The following is a 17,062-nucleotide window of genomic DNA, read 5'->3' on the forward strand; positions in this document are numbered from 1 at the left end:
CCAGCCACTAAATGTAGTTTTATTCAGAGACTCCAAATCCACAATGATCCATGATAACAGCATTATTTATCACATTTCATCATAAAAACATCACCATCACTACTATGTTGCTAAGAGACCTCTATTTAGACCTGGACATGATGATGAAGTCACTTCCTGTCAGACTTTCCACCAATCAGAGAGCTTAGATTGACGGTAACGTCCAATCAGGAGCAGCCAAAGATCAACCAGTGAGCAGAAAGTTCTATGTGTGTGTGAAAAGAAGAAAAATAATGCTCCTCTATGGCTGGAATAAAGCCAAGAAGACGTTTCTGATGCACGGTGGCGCCAAAAAGCAGCTGAGCTGGAGTTGGTTTAGTGAGGATAGCAGGTAAATAGTAGCAGGAATAACTGGAAATGAGGAAAAAGTGGAAACATGGAAATAGTTTCTGTTGTGTGTTTGTTTCAATAACAATATTTTTCCTCCTGAAAGCCAAGACTTGAGAGAACGATGAGATGAGAAAAGGTTTGGTCACTGTTGGTCTGTGTGTTATTTCTACAAAGTTCTGTTAGTAATAAATTCTGCTTTCTTCTTCTGGTCGACCTTTATGCTGCTATATCTATTCATACATTCATTTTACGTCATTTTACCTCCCAATCTGACAGCTGAGAAACATCATGTCTGATGCTGACTGGGATTAAAGCTCCAGCGGCTACACATACTGGATACCAGATGCATCCAGTATGTATAGACTATATTCCCGCATAAACATCAGTCAGATCCCAAGTTGATCTTGATGACTTTGTGTTGCATTTCCACAACTTTTGGTTTTCTACTGTCTGAAAATGGAGGTAAGAGTTTAAAACTTACAACTCAAAGACAGGATACAGATGACAAATCTGTCATAGTTACATGTAGACCTGTATAATTTCATAAGGTTTGAAGACTAGGAGTTGTTTCTATAAACAAGTCTTGTCTCATCCATCCATCCATCCATTATCTACCGCTTATCTGGAGTCGAGTCGCGGTGGCAGCTGCCTAAACAAGGAAACCCAGACTTCCCTCTCCCCGGCCACATTCACCAGCTCATCCGGAGGGATCCCGAGGCGTTCCCAGGCCAGCCGAGAGATGTAGTCCGTCCAACGTGTCCTGGGTCTCCCCCAGGGCCTCTTTCTGGTGGGACGTGCCCAGAACACCTCACCAGGGAGGCGTCCAGGAGGCATCCTAACCAGATGCCCGAGCCACCTCATCTGGCTCCTCTCGATGTGGAGGAGCAGCGACTCTACTCTGAACCCCTCCCGGATCACCGAGCTTCTCACCCTATCTCTAAGGGAGAGCCCGTCCACCCTGCGGAGAAAACTCATTTCGGCCGCTTGTATTCGCGATCTTGTTCTTTCGGCTACTACCCACAGCTCGTGGCCATAAGTGAGGGTGGGAACGTAGATCGACCGGTAAATCAAGAGCTTTGCCTTTTGGCTCGGCTCCTTCTTCACCACGGCAGACCGATGCAGAGTCCGCATCACTGCAGACGCCGCACCAATCCGCCTGTCGATCTCCCGCTCCACCCTTCCCTCACTCGTGAACAAGACCCCGAGACACGTGAACTCCTCCACTTGGGGCAGGACCTCATTGTTGACCCGGAGAGGACCCTCCACCCTTTTCCGGCTGAGGACCATGGTCTCAGATTTGGAGCTGTTGATTCTCATCCCAGCTGCTTCACACTCGGCTGCGAATTGCTCCAGTGAGAGCTGAAGATCACGGCCCGACGAAGCCAACAGAACCACATCATCCGCAAAGAGCAGAGACCCAATCCTGAGGCCACCGAACCGGATCCCCTCAACACCTCGGCTGCACCTAGAAATTCTGTCTATAAAAGATATGAACACAATTTGTGACAGCTCAGGCTCCTTCCCCACCAGAGGTGTGACATTCCACGTCCCTAGAGCAAGCTTCTGTAGCCGAGGATCAGACCGCCAGGGTCCCCGTCTTTGGCAGCCGCCCAGCTCACAATGCACCCGACCTATATGGCCCCTCCTGTAGGTGGTGAGCCCACGGGAGGGGGGGCCCATGTCACCCTTTCGGGCTCAGCCCGACCAGGCCTGGCTCCAGTGACCCACATCCAGGCAAAGGAGACCTGTGTCCATGATTTGTCGTCGTCATAGGGATGTTTTGAGCCGTGCTTCATCTGGTCCCTAGACAACTGTTTGCCATGGGTGACCCTACCCGGGGTACATAAAACCCCCGACAACATAGCCACTAGGCTCATCAGGACACGCAAACTCCTCCACCACGGTAAGGTGGCGGCAAAGTTATAATAGTTTCTGATTTTTTATTAGTTTTAGTTTTTATTTCATTTTGACTTTTTATTTTCAAATTCAGTTAGTTTTAGTTAGTTTTTAGAGCAAATTTTCTAGTTTTTATTAGTTTTGTTTTTTTGGTTTTTTTTTAAATGCTTAGTTTTAGTTTAGTTTGCTCCAATAACATGAAGATATGATCAGAGCGAGGAGGAGGTGTCGGAAGAAGGAATGAAGGCCTGCTGGATGACTCTGAAACTAATGAACTTATAGATCACAATGAGGCAGAGTAAAAGTGACCAGAGCAAGAGAAGATCAATAATCATTCTCAGCCCATTGTTACTCATTCATTGAATAAACTGGCAGTGAATTTACACATGAAGCTTCATTAACAGCATCTCACACCAACAAGCTAAAAGATGTAGGTGTTAAAATGAAGGTCTTTTGACCCCCAAAGAAACTTAAAAACATGATTTACAGATCATCTGAGGATAAAGCTCAAACTCCATTTCTGTTAGTATTTAACATCATTTAGTTTTAATGGAAGCAGATAAAAATAAACCCTGATTATTTACGCCGGTCATGATGCAGGATGCAGCCTAATTTACAGAACCAGGGAGGGAAACCTCCATCAGGACCAGAACCAGGGAGGGAAACTTCCATCAGGACCAGAACCAGGGAGGAAAACCTCCATCAGGACCAGAACCAGGGAGGGAAACTTCCATCAGGACCAGAACCAGGGAGGAAAACCTCCATCAGGACCAGAACCAGGGAGGGAAACTTCCATCAGGACCAGAACCAGGGAGGAAAACCTCCATCAGGACCAGAACCAGGGAGGGAAACTTCCATCAGGACCAGAACCAGGGAGGAAAACCTCCATCAGGACCAGAACCAGGGAGGGAAACTTCCATCAGGACCAGAACCAGGGAGGAAAACCTCCATCAGGACCAGAACCAGGGAGGAAAACTTCCATCATTCACCACAAGGAAAAAAAGGAGCACCAATACATTTCTGCAGTCTGGTTTCTGGTTTTACTTTGGTCTTCAAACCTGATCCGGTTTTCACCAGAATGTGTCCAGTATGAGCAGCAGGAGCGGCAGCCAGATATCCACCATATTCATCTACATCCTCTGTTTGCTTTCACACTGGAAGATAATCCAACAAGGAGACCTTGGTTTAAAACAGGACCAGAGTTCACCTCTTTGGTCCACATCAGATTAAAAATAAGCATTCACACTGCTCCAGTTGAAGTGGGCTTTCTATGGAAGTGGGCCAGTGTTAGTGTAAAGTGGACCATGCAGCACCAGTGTCCTTACATCCAGTGGAGCTTGTTCACAAAGAGCTTCAAATGTGAGGAGAAGAAGTTAATGTTCTATTCTGGATTTAAGGAAAAGAAGCTGAAAGTGGAGAAAAGTTCTCCAGCGCTGGACAAAGACCAGACTGCAAGAAGCAGAAAGAATTGCTCATCTCTCGAACTGCTGGCAGCTTTTCCAGCTGTTGGTGTCAAAGTTCATTCATCCACAGTCGGAGAGAGACGGCGCAGATGTGACCTGCATGAAAATCCTGCCATGAAAAAGCTTTTTCTGTCCAAAAAGAACATCAGAGCAGGAATCTGCTGGACTGCCGACAAAGATCAGGAAGCAAATGCTTAAAATCTGAGTAGAATCACAATTATTAACAATTTTCTGCCCAAAGACAGAAATCTACATTTTTTCCATCAGATTTATGAAACTGTTTTCATACACTTTTGTTTTTCATCAATCCACAACATAATCTGTCCTCTCATCTTCACCCAGGAATGAATAGACGCGTTCAGTTTGTCATTTAAATATGGAAATGCTCTTTGTGCTACACGTTATAAGACACGGCAGAAGGAACCGCTGCAAGAGGAAGAAGTGATTGAATTTAGGCTCTCTGTGGATATAAAATATGTTTGTTTGGTTTTTTTTCAGCTCTGGAATAGAGATTAGAGCAAAAACTGCTGAATGGAGTGAATATAGGAGGCTGTTTGCATGTTTCAGGAGGAGGAAGAATGAAACCACAGCAGTCTTCACTCAAAAGCAATAAAAAGCTATAAAACATGGATTACATATTCATATAATTCAGCTTTGTTAACACATGACAATGATTGCCTTAGATCTTTTAAAATTATTGAGTAAATAAACTCAAATCAAAGAATTTCTATTGAAAAAGTCTTGGAATTGGACTTGGAGTGAATGTTTTCCATGATGACGGAGCTGCTCATCCAGGTCAATAAATTCTAAAACTTTGTTATTGCGGTGGCTTTCTGGCTTTTAAAAAGCGTTTCCAGTGTTTGTTGTTGCTGAGGTTCGTTGTGCTTTCACGTGATGGCGACCCAGATGCTTCATAAGGTTGCTGGTGTTAAACTTTATGAGGCATGTCGCTGTTTTCTTAGCAGGGTTTTCTAACGAGACGGCGAATTGCTAACATAGCACTAATGCTAAATGTTACCAACTCAACAGTCGTCATGCAAGACTGCGTGACTCCCTGTGTCTGTGTGTGGTTGTGTTAGGCAGGAAAACGTGGTATCAGATGGTGTTTAGACAGAAATAGTAATCAATCCCGACCCCTTTCATTTTGGCGGGATTAGCAAGTATTTCCGATGCTAATATCGGTTTTGGCTCAACTCTAAAAGCAAACACATGATTTTATTTGTCATTTATCACATCATTTATTCATCATGTGGCTCCAGGCAGGTTGGAAAATTGTGCTTCGGACAGATGAATCTGAGAATATTAACTCAAACTCCAAGTCATTTCTTGCAATTTCTGGTCAGTCCTTTTTTTTTTTTTTTTTTTTAACCAGTCTGTAGCAGCTGAAGCTTTTAATCCCAGTATAAACCAGTCAGCATCAGACATGATGTTTCTCAGCTGTCAGATTCTGAGGCTAAAATGATGTAAAATGAATGTATGAATAGATATAGCAGCATAAAGGTCGACCAGAAGAAGAAAGCAGAATTTATTACTAACAGAACTTTGTAGAAATAACACACAGATCAACAGTGACCAAACCTTTTCTCATCTCATCGTTCTCTCAAGTCTTGGCTTTCAAGAGAAAAAATATTGTTATTGAAACAAACACACAACAGAAACTATTTCCATGTTTCCACTTTTTCCTCATTTCCAGTTATTCCTGCTACTATTTACCTGCTATCCTCACTAAACCAACTCCAGCTCAGCTGCTTTGTGGCGCCACCGTGCATCAGAAACGTCTTCTTGGCTTTATTCCAGCCATAGAGGAGCATTATTTTTCTTCTTTTCACACACACATAGAACTTTCTGCTCACTGGTTGATCTTTGGCTGCTCCTGATTGGACGTTACCGTCAATCTAAGCTCTCTGATTGGTGGAAAGTCTGACAGGAAGTGGCTTCATCATCATGTCCAGGTCTAAATAGAGGTCTCTTAGCAACATAGTAGTGATGGTGATGTTTTTATGATGAAATGTGATAAATAATGCTGTTTTCATGGATCATTGTGGATTTACCAGATAGAGTCTCTGAATAAAATTACATTTGTGGCTGGATTGTAAACCTCCTGGACGGGACAGAAATGCCTGGAAAACTTCCACAGATCACTTAAAGGGTAGCTATCCATCACAATTAATTCCACAGAGCTACACACTACAGAGTTTTAAGGGTTAAAGAGTTTTTGAAGGAAAACGTGAGACCTTCTGTCCAGATTTGGACTTTAAACTCAGAGCAGAATGAAAATATTATACATACACTGGAAAATGCATCAGCTATCACTTTCGAGCTTGCTTTTACATGATGATTAGTTGATAGTGGTAAAAAGGTGTTTTTCGTTAAGGAATAAAAAAGGTGAAAGAATGTAAAATGATCCACTTTGAGAAAATGTAATTAGTTTGATTAGCATATTTGATGTTTTTGTGTGGTGGAGCGGTGAGAGCAGCCATATGTCAGAGATGAGTGAGGGATTATTCCAAACACCTACAGACCATTGTTCCTGTTAAAGGAGGCAGTGTTTTCTCCAGAGGCCAAGAGTTTCCTTACAATTAAATTCTTTTAGTTGGATTCATGATTTAACTCAGTTTACTGATGTATACCACCTTCTTTAAAACAATGCCAGTGACACTGATGGTATTACCCTCAGAAACCTCTGAATGTAGAGAAACTGTCCACTTTTTTTCTGGAGGCAGGTTGGTGAATGAATGAGAAGATGCTAACATGTGGCTTTGAATCATGTTTGATGGTAAAAATTCCTCCCTAAGTTCAGCTCCTTCGTGTCTGTCCTTGGGTGTGAATGATGTGACTCGCTCTGCACCCGGTTCATGGAAGCCGTCATCTCGTTGAGCTGAACACTGCAGCGTTCCTGTCGCAGGTCGACAGTGAAGCTCTACAGAAACATGACTGCATGCTGTTAGCTTACTTACTGTATTTTATCCAATCTAAATGACGTTGGCAGTAAGACAAGAGCTGCTGTTATTAAGCATGATTTTTAGTTCACTTATGGAGATTTATAGCAGCCCTCAGACTTTACCCAGCTCACCTGTAAGACATCTAATTATCTCCATGAAATCTCATGCAGGTAAAAAGTAAAGAACAAGAAGAGGTTCAAACAGTGGTCCAGTGAGCACAAATAAAAAAGTGGAGCATCAGAAAGGAGATGGACCAGCCCACTGTTGAGATCAATGTTAGAAATAAGTGTGCAGCAGCTGTTATGCTATGGACTGAGAGCAGAGAGGGGTAGAGGCTGGAGGAGAGGGGCAGGGATGGGCTGCTGTGCTGAGCAGCGACACAGACCTTCTCCGCGAGGTTAACTGCAAGGTAATTGAAAACTGGCCTGTACATGTGACCGCTGTTTACTCGGTTCACAGCCCATTTATCTGCAGGTTTAACTGATATTACGGAAGAAGGGCTGACTGGACTCTTTGAACACCTTAACACCTCCAGAGGTTGGGCTGCAATGCCCAAGTTTTCTGTGAGAACCAGACTGAATCTTCCTGCTGCCACACAGACTTCCTCATTCAACGTACGGTTCAGCCACAGCAGAGAGAAACAGGAGGACTGTTCGCAGTCAGGCTCCCGCTAGCAGTTCCTCACAGCTATGGAGCATATCCCATGGCTTTTCCATTAAATCCATAAAATGTAACAAATAGAATTAAATCCATGACATTATACAGGTACTGCATTTTTCCCTCCTAAGAAATGACACTAAAGAACCCACAAGGATTAAACAGAGGAGACACGTAAATACACTGAGGACAACTAACAAGAAACAGGTGAAGTGTGTCTGCTAAACAAACCAGGTGTGTTGATGAACAGGAAGCAAAAAGCAAGAACAATGCACGAGGGGAAAAACTACAAAATAAAACAGGAAAGGCAGAATTCAAAAAGACAAGACTAAAAACCCCAGATCACTGTTTCATCTGCTCTACGTTTCCATCTGTAGTGATCCTGAAGTCTTCTGTCTCATCACATCAGACGTTCACCACAAGTCACTGCTGTCAGACCACGAGCTCCACTCATCTGTGGCAGCCATTCATCCCGTCTCCGGCTGCGTCCAAGCAGTCTGATTGTGTTGCATGGCTCTGGAGAAAACACAAATAAGTGAAAGCAAACAGTCCTCTCTTCCTGGCAGTGAATGCACATAGATTGTGTATCCTTGATCTTCGGCCCAGATGGAGGATGACAGCAAACACACATCAGAGGTGCGAGGCGGTGCAAGATGTGGAGAGTGCAGCACCCTGAATAATGTCATCCTGCTCAGTGTGGGGAAAACAATATGTTGGCTTTTATCATTTCAGACAAACACAAACAGGAAAGTTTCAGTGTCATTTTTATTCACATACATATACTGTATACATAAATGAGCCATATGTGTATAATGAAAAGAAACATTTTCATGTAAATAGTGTGGAAATACTCTAAAGTGGTGCTCAGCCAGAGCTACAGCAGGCTGCTGGTGGTGGGTTCAAATCCATCCACGCACCATCCATTTTATCATCTCCACCACATCTTCCTGTTAACACAAATTTCTGATCAGCCAATCACATGGCAGCAACTCAATACATTTAGGGCCGGATTTACTAAAGGTGTGCGTGCATATAAACGTGCAAACTTTATAGCATGTAAAAAAACATGTTGCAGTTGATTAGCTGACTGGGCGCACCGAGGATTGCGTCTCTTAAATGGAGCAAACCATTTAGCACATTTGCACCTCATGTATATGCAATATGGCCGTTCTACCAGGAAGCCAACATATTAGGAGGATCAGATGCAAATAGATTACCACAGCACAGAGAATGTTATTTGGTAAACAGGAACTCATGGCACCGGCTATTTTTGTGTCTCTATTTAGTACGTCTGAAAGACCGATATTAACTTGCACAACTTAACTCAGAAATGGCTGCAGTTATTGTTGCAAGGAAGAGGCTAGACACATCAAGGGCAAAGGAGAGACCACATCTTTTCTGATCGTGTAAATATTTTTGGAATGCCAGAGGCAAAGATTATTGAAACAAGTTGCTGTGTTGAACGCTGTTAAACAGAAAGGGCTGTTGCTGCTGTGTTCTGGGGCTGCTAGCATTCAGAGCCCTCGCCACCGCCTGTACCCCACCTCCATCGCTCTCTTAAGGGCAGATGCAAACAGATGGGTCCTTGCCTTGCAGGCATAGAAAACCACACCCACCAACGCATATGAAGGAATGTGAACTTATAACTTATAGCAGCTCAAATCGTAGCAGCAGCACTTCCTGCAGCTGCCACAACCTGCCGTGAGTCTCCACAGCTTTCCAGAGCTGCTGGAGCTGCTGACAGGCAGCTAACAGCTCAGACTGAGACGCTTCAGGACCACCTGGTTCATTTGTAGCTGAAGAGGTTCAGGAGGGGACGTCTTCCACCTCAAAGACGCTCGGTGGCGTAGTTGCTTTGTAAATCTCACTTTCCATCTTACTAGTGGCTGCTGAGCTGCTGTCTGTCAATCATTTCTGCCTGTGTATCCCGACCCACCCACTCTGTTAACTGATTTTAAAATTTAGTCTCTAGTTAGATATTAATTAACATGAGTATCAATACTTAAATTGCAGTTTGGTGTCTGTTGGTTCACAGAAAGGACCAGCAGCCTCTACCCATTTTAAACAGGCACTGCAGATTTCCATACACAACCATCTCTAAGGTTTACAGAGAATGGTCTGAAGAGGAGAAAATATCCAGTGAGCAGCAGTTGTCAGAGGAGAATGGGCAGACTGGTTGGAGATGATGGAAAGGCAACAGGAAGTCCAGTAAGCACTGGTTCCTACTAAGATCTGCAGAACAGCATCTCTGAACACACAAGACGTCCAGCCTTGAAGCAGATTCACACTCACCAACACTGGACAATAGAAGATGGAGAAACGTTGCTGGACTGATGAGTCTCCATTTCAGCTCCACATTCAGATGCTCGGCTCAGAATCTGCTGGAAACATCATGAAAACATGGATCCATCCTGCCTTGGATCAACGCTTCAGGCTGCTGCTGGTGTAATGGTGGGGGGGGATTTTCTTGGCCCACTTTGGGCCCCTTAGTACCAACGTGGTCTGGTTTAACCAGCACAGCCTACCTGAGTATTGTTGCTGACCATGTCCATCCTTTTATGACCACAGTGGAGCATCTTCTGATGCTACTTCCAGCAGGATAATGCACCATGTCACAAAGCTCAACGGGAACAGGAGATTCTCATCATGGATGCAGCCGACAAACCTGCAGCAACTGTGTGATGCTGTCATGTCAACATGGAGAAAACCTCTGAGGAAGGTTTCCACCACCTGCTTCCATGTATGACGCCAAGAAAAGGCAGTTCTGGAGGAAAAGGATGGTCCAGCCCGGTAGTAGAAGGTGGTCCTGATGAAGTGGACGGTGGGTTTGTGTTGTGAAGGAATTGCAGTTAAATACAGTCAAGATTAATGTTAGCTTGTTCACATATCGTATTTCTTTTCTTACCATGATCAAAGTTTCCTGTTTTCATAGACAAATTTTACACGCTGGGATATTTTGCTAACAAATCTAAGCGTAATGACCTGTGGCCTGTTGACCCAGTACAGCATGTTTTGGACAAATTGGAGCACATGGGATTTGTAGAAGATGAGTGATGGAGTTGAGGATAAACTATTGTAAGATATTTTGCTCTTTAGCTGTGTTTCTGTCTCGTGTGAGGATGAATGAAATGTGCGTGACTGATCTTCCTGCCACTAATTATACCTTTGTGGCAGGAGCTGCTGTTTCAGTCTTTGTTTGAGAACTTGCGTAGAAGTCTTCCCCATAATTCTGGGTAGCATCAGCATGCCTGGCAGACCCGCCCCACCTCCCTCATCTCTCTCTCCAATTATTGCCACACCTGACAGACTCTTGTAATTGATTGTGCAGAAGGAATTACGAAGGCTGCTACTGATGCATAAGGCGCTTAAGTTCACATCCTCAGACACATTAATATGGAAATCCCTGTAAACTGAATGATATTTGTCCCCCTCTTTATGCAAATGTCTCCAAACCAAGCCAGTTATCACTTTGATGTTGTGCTTGGAAGAGCTGTGGTCTCCACTGTGATGTCCTGGCCAATTATTCACTGCATTCCACATAAAGTCCCCCTCACCTTTAAGACAGAAACCTTTAATGTTGCTTTGTTGTCTGCATTGGGTTTCTGCTCTGCTTAAGTTGAACTCTTCTGGCTCGCCGTAATTTACCACCCGTTCAGGTCATTAGGGGACAAAAATTCCTCTCAAACAATCACAAAGATTTTCTTTTTTTTTTTTTTGCTCAGATCTTTTTATCAACTTCTGTCCTAATCATAATTATCTAATTTAATTTAACCCTTCAAATGCCAGTTTGATGACATGATCTTACTGTTTGTATTAAAAGAAGAAACATTATTTTACATGTGCTAGATGTTTAGGTGGCTGGATTTTTATTTACTCATCAGTCTTTAATATACCTAAAAATTGGTAACTGAATTTATTTCGATGCATTCATTGCAGTCTTTATTCTCCCCAATTAAGAAACATATTTTGGTACCTGAGGAGCAGTTGATGAGTTTAGGGCATCGCTCAGGCTCCCAGAGTGATTCACCTCTGCTGATTTTAATAAATAAGCCATATACATATGTGTATATATAAATATAGATACATATATATATATATATAATAAGGAGACTGATGACTCAGCATGATTTATTAAAACTTCTTCATCATCTGTTTTCATTCGTTTCGGCTACTGTAATGAAGTTTTTACAGATCTCTAAACATCACTAAGACACCTGCACCTAATCCAGATGCTGCTGCTCGTGTCCTCACACAGACCAGTTCTTGCATCCTCAGCCTGGATTTTTGTGAAACAACCATTTAAAAATGCTGCTGTGGGTGTACATGACTGAATGGTTCTGGTCCAACACAAATGAGCCACTTCCTAAATAAGACAGCGAGTTTTTGCTTTTGAATAAGTTTTTCCAGATTTTTTTTTTCTTAAATTGAGCACTTAATGACCTTTATCTTATCAAATTTTCTGATTTTAATTTTTTCCCTCTTTCAAGGAGTAACAAAGATAGATGTGTGTAAACTGTAATGTATTGACTGTGCATGATGAAGAGTGTTGAGGTTGAACAGCAGCTGTGTGCAGCGAAGGTCTCGTCCACCAGCAGGGATTGCTTCGGTCTTATCTTGATAGGGTGCTCTGACAGGTACTGCATCACATTAAAGGCCTTACCAATCTTCCCTGTCACTTCCAGCAGGAGTCTCACAGATAGGGCAGCCCACCGTCTCCCCCGACACCCCCTCTGGTTCCCTCTCCTCTCACCCACGTTGATACACAACATATTGAATTTTTCTCATTTTTCAAAGACTAAGTAAAGGTGAGATTGTTTACTTAGTTTCCGAAGCCAACACAGACGCCTCCTAACAAATTTCGTTGCCGCGTCCTTTTTTTATCTGAAAACGTTTGAAGGTTCTGATGGAAGAAATATTCTTCCTGCAGTTTTATTTGTCTGCATTCAGCACACGGATGCTGCTGTTTACTGAAGGGCGCTGCAGATCATACACCGCGCCTCATGCCGACGCCGGGGTGTATGGACGAACAGTCAGAGAAATCACCTCCCATCGTCTTTTCTTAAGCACTTTTCTTTGACCTTGATGACAAACGTTGGTGGTCGAGGACAGATGGAAGGACAAATTCTAAAAAATGAGCTTGCAGCAGCGAGTCTGTCGCGCCGTCACCCTCCTCCCTTCTTCTGCAGTATATGAAACATCCTGTTTGTATCACTGTGGGAAAATAATCAAGCATTGCTTTTAGCGTTGCTGCTGCAAGGAGTTGTGGGACAGAATAATCTCTTTTCCTCTCGTGAAAATTAGCCCTCTGCTAAAGGTGATAATAAAGGTTGGATTGAAGCTCTTTTTCTCAGCTGTTTTCATGTCTCTTAACCCTTAAAACTCCACCAAATGTCTGGCATCCCCGAGCTCCATCACTAATATCATCATCAGTGTCTCAGGAGTGGTGGTGTGTAGCTCTGTGGGGTGAATTGTGATGGATAGTTCACCCTTTAGGTGATCTACGGAAGTTTTCCAGGCATTTCTATCCCGTCCAGGAGGTTTACAATCCAGTCACTAAATGTCGTTTTATTCAGAGACTCCAAATCCACAAAGGTCTATGATAACAGCATTATTTATCACATTTCATCATAAAAACATCACCATCACTACTATGTTGCTAAGAGACCTCTATTTAGACCTGGACATGATGATGAAGCCACTTCCTGTCAGACTTTCCACCAATCAGAGAGCTTAGATTGACGGTAACGTCCAATCAGGAGCAGCCAAAGATCAACCAGTGAGCAGAAAGTTCTGTGTGTGTGTGAAAAGAAGAAAAATAATGCTCCTCTATGGCTGGAATAAAGCCAAGAAGACGTTTCTGATGCACACTTCTGATCAGGTGGAATAATTATAGAGTCTATTCTGATCCTAAAAGGAGAAGTTTCAGTGTTTTGCTTTTAAACACCAGACTGCAAAGGGTTTAACGTGTGTAATCTGCATCATGATGATTTGAACTGACTTTCTACAATCTTTTTTTCGAATACTTTTCAAATCACTGCAATATTCATCAGTGATGTTGCGTCTGCGTTTTTCCCCGTCATGTTGCCCTGGTCCCGTGTCCTCTACACCCGTCTGGACTTGTCAGGTGCATCTCCTGGGCGTGATCATGTTTTCACACATACATGCTGCAGACGTTCTGCAGGAAATCCAGCCAGTTCTGTCCAAACTTTTCCAGACAAGCTCGTCACAGCAGAAGGTTTTCTGCTGGAGCTGCTCCACTAGCAGGAGATGTAAAGGAGGAGGTGCAGAAATCAGTCTGTTTTTGTTACATGCTGCAAACAGCAGACCAGAATCTTTATTATTTTAACCCTTAAAACTCCAAGACATTTTCTGCTATTTCTGGTCCACCTGCTGCTGTTTCTTTTTCCTTACATATATGCATACATGTATTTAAAACTACATGTAGAAGCCGAAGCTTTTAATCCCAGTATAAACCAGTCAGCATCAGTCATGATGTTTCCAGCCTCAGCTGTCAGATTCTGAGGCTAAAATTATGTAAAATGAATGTATGAATAGATGTAGCAGCATAAAGGTCGACCAGAAGAAGAAAGCAGACTTTATTACTAACAGAACTTTGTAGAAATAACACACAGACCAACAGTGACCAAACCTTTTCTCATCTCATCGTTCTCTCAAGTCTTGGCTTTCAGGAGAAAAATATTGTTATTGAAAATAAAAATAACAATAGTTTCGGGGTTTTTTCTGGGTGGACTCCTGCAGTCAGTCCTGAACAGCAGGACTGAGCGTGCAAGCTTCCAGCTGCTGTGCAGACCGGTTAAATGCATCCATCACAACACTTTTATCCGTTATCCAGGTTGGTGCTCCTGTCAGCCTCATTCAGTGTCACCGCCTCCATGTTTGTTTGCCTGTTAGATGTGTGTTTTTAAAACTTACTTTGAGGCTGCTCTTGTTTCTTGCAGCTCTAAGCAAAGTTAGCATATCCACCCAGGTGTGTTGTTTACGTCAGCGCTAATGGATGCTGCATGCTAATTAAAACCATCAGAGTGCTGTATTCACCAGCAGCAGGACTGAACCCTGAATGCACCGTTTCTAGCTGCAGACAAAGCCAGGTGTCAGAGGGTGCTGGAGGATCTTGTGTCTCAATGTGTGTGTGACGTCTCACACACACATTGAGACATTAAACTTATATGAACTCACAAATAATGCTCCGATAGTTTTTATGTTTTATTTAACTTCATAAAAATTGTACTGAGGAGGGAAAATCTATCAATATTTGATATTTATGTAGGAACACATTTCTGGGAAGAAACTAAATATTGTGTTATTATATTGTATATAATATTGTGTTTTTAATGAAGGAAGAATCTGATGTTGGTATATATAAATATATATATATATATATATATATATGTTTATATATATATATATATATAAACATATATATATATATATATGTTTATATGTTTATATATATATATATATATATATATATATATATATATAAACATACATATATATATATATATATATATATATGTTTATATGTTTATATATATATATATATATATATATATATGTTTATATGTTTATATATATATATATGTTTATATGTTTATATATATATATATATATATATATATAAACATACATATATATATATATATATATATGTTTATATGTTTATATATATATATATATATATATATATACATACACCATCGTTATAGATAAATGTTACAATCCAGAAATAGTCCATGAAGTTCTCCGTTTCCTCACACCAGTCTGCCAAGCTTCAGACTCCCATCATGCTGCAGCTTGGACATACATGTGGATCTGTGGTCTAACTCTGTTTTCTCACGGTTAGGTGGAGTCCACCCAGAGCATGATCAGGATCCTGGGACTGTCAGCCACCCTGCCCAACTACCTCGATGTGGCTTCCTTCCTGCACGTCAACCCCTACATCGGCCTCTTCTTCTTCGACAGCCGCTTCAGACCGGTTCCCCTCGGGCAAACCTTCATCGGCATCAAAACCACCAACAAGGTGAATAAACATCTTTGCTCAGTTGTCCTCAGTGGCCAAAGGTGAAGGTGTTGTTCTCTAAGAACTGACATGTAAACATGCACACCTGAATATGACTGAGGAAAAGTTGTTTACTGAATCTTGTGCATTTTCTTGGGTTTCGTTGTTCAGATTCAGCAGATCCACGACATGGAGGAGGTTTGTTACAACAAAGTGCTGGAGCAGATCAAAGCAGGACATCAGGTAGGTGATAACACAATAACACTGTTATCCTGCTGGAGGTGAACATGTTGGATGGATTTCCTGTTTCATGTCCTGCTTTACAGGCTGGTGAGACGTCCTCCACAATCACACCTTGCTTATTTTTTCTAGAAGCAAAGAAATCCTACCAAGATGATTTAATCTGTTAGACTGGGGGGAATAATTCTTCCTCTGCTGTACTTATCCATGAAAACACAGAAGGAGACAAAGCAACACAAGCGCTAACACACACGCATGTTGTTTAGCGTTGTTTTCCTTCCTGTGCTGACCAGACGGTTCACACATGACCCCACATGGAAAGCCAGGATATTGATGATCTTTGTGATTAATTAATTGTGGAGTTTAACACCAGAATTAATTGTAAAATCAAGTAATCGTGACATCTCAGGTCGGTTTCCCCGGTGAGAGGCTTTGACTGACGTCAGGCTTCAGAAGCAGAATCAGATCATCTGACTGATCCTGGTTCTGGTTCAGTTCTGGTTTGAGCTAGACTAAATAAAAAGGTGAGTGAGACTGAAGTGAAATAAATGGATTCAGAATAAGCGGAATGGGACCTCTACCACAGTGTGAGAACACACCAGGAGTCTCTCACCAGCCTTCTGTTCAGTTCCTGTGATTTATTGTACATGCCTGTACTATTTACCCAGACAGGAACAGGAAGAAGTATTAATGTTTTCATTTTAAATTTTAATTGAAAACATCATGAAAACACCTCCTACCCAAAGATTCTCTGGAACGACACAGAAAAAGAAGAACTGACCCTCAGTCCTTCAGCAAAGAGAGAATTTCAGGATGAGATCAAATCAAAAACTAAACCTCCCCTTCACTAGACGCCCCTGTACAGGAGGCAGCATGAATCCTACCGTACAGAAGATGTTTGCAGGCACCAGGAAGCAGCTATCCTGCCTTTGTTTGAAGTAAATCATGAAGGTCCTGCTAGTGTCCTGGACTACCTCACCAATTCTAAGGACTGCTTTTACTAAACCTCATTCTGGTTCCCTGCAATTTAAATAAGCATCGGTGTCAGTGGGTCATGATCAGACGTTAACCCTTGAAATGAGGGAAACCACCTTATGCCGTCTGGAAGGCACAAGTTGAAGTGCAGAAAGTCAGTCTGGAGGCCTAAAGATTACACATACAATCCATGTAGTAGTGAAGACCTCCTCCATTTATTCTGTGTGATTTCAGGAGGCAGGGAAACTAGGCCTGGGATCCAGATCCCAGATCAGCAGCAGTAGGGGAAGAAGCTGAGTCTGAGTCAGAGCAGCAGGATTAAAGTCCTGTGTTCACCTGCTATCCCAACATCTGCACATTCTTTCGGATTTAACTAAAACTAATTCTGAGAAGTTTCTCCAAACTGAATCAGTGAAGTTGCTCTTTTTTTCCTGGCAAATGTTTCCATGATTTCTTTCCTGAATGGGGAAGAAATATTTCTTTGAAGGTTTGGAATGAAC

At 42.3% G+C, this 17,062-nt stretch overlaps 1 protein-coding gene across 3 annotated transcripts in view; it reads left to right on the top strand.

Annotated features, from left to right (window-relative positions):
• ascc3 (activating signal cointegrator 1 complex subunit 3) overlaps nt 1-17,062 on the top strand; it is a 193,878-nt gene that overhangs the window by 104,811 nt on the left and 72,005 nt on the right. For all 3 annotated transcript variants that reach the window (XM_041987327.1, XM_041987328.1, XM_041987330.1), the window contains exons 12-13: nt 15,192-15,368; nt 15,519-15,590. In XM_041987327.1, the coding sequence (XP_041843261.1) occupies nt 15,192-15,368; nt 15,519-15,590 (249 nt within the window). The remainder of the gene's footprint in view (nt 1-15,191; nt 15,369-15,518; nt 15,591-17,062) is intronic.

Source organism: Melanotaenia boesemani, chromosome 6 (genome assembly GCF_017639745.1).
Source record: "Melanotaenia boesemani isolate fMelBoe1 chromosome 6, fMelBoe1.pri, whole genome shotgun sequence".
Classification (NCBI taxonomy): Eukaryota; Metazoa; Chordata; class Actinopteri; order Atheriniformes; family Melanotaeniidae; genus Melanotaenia; species Melanotaenia boesemani.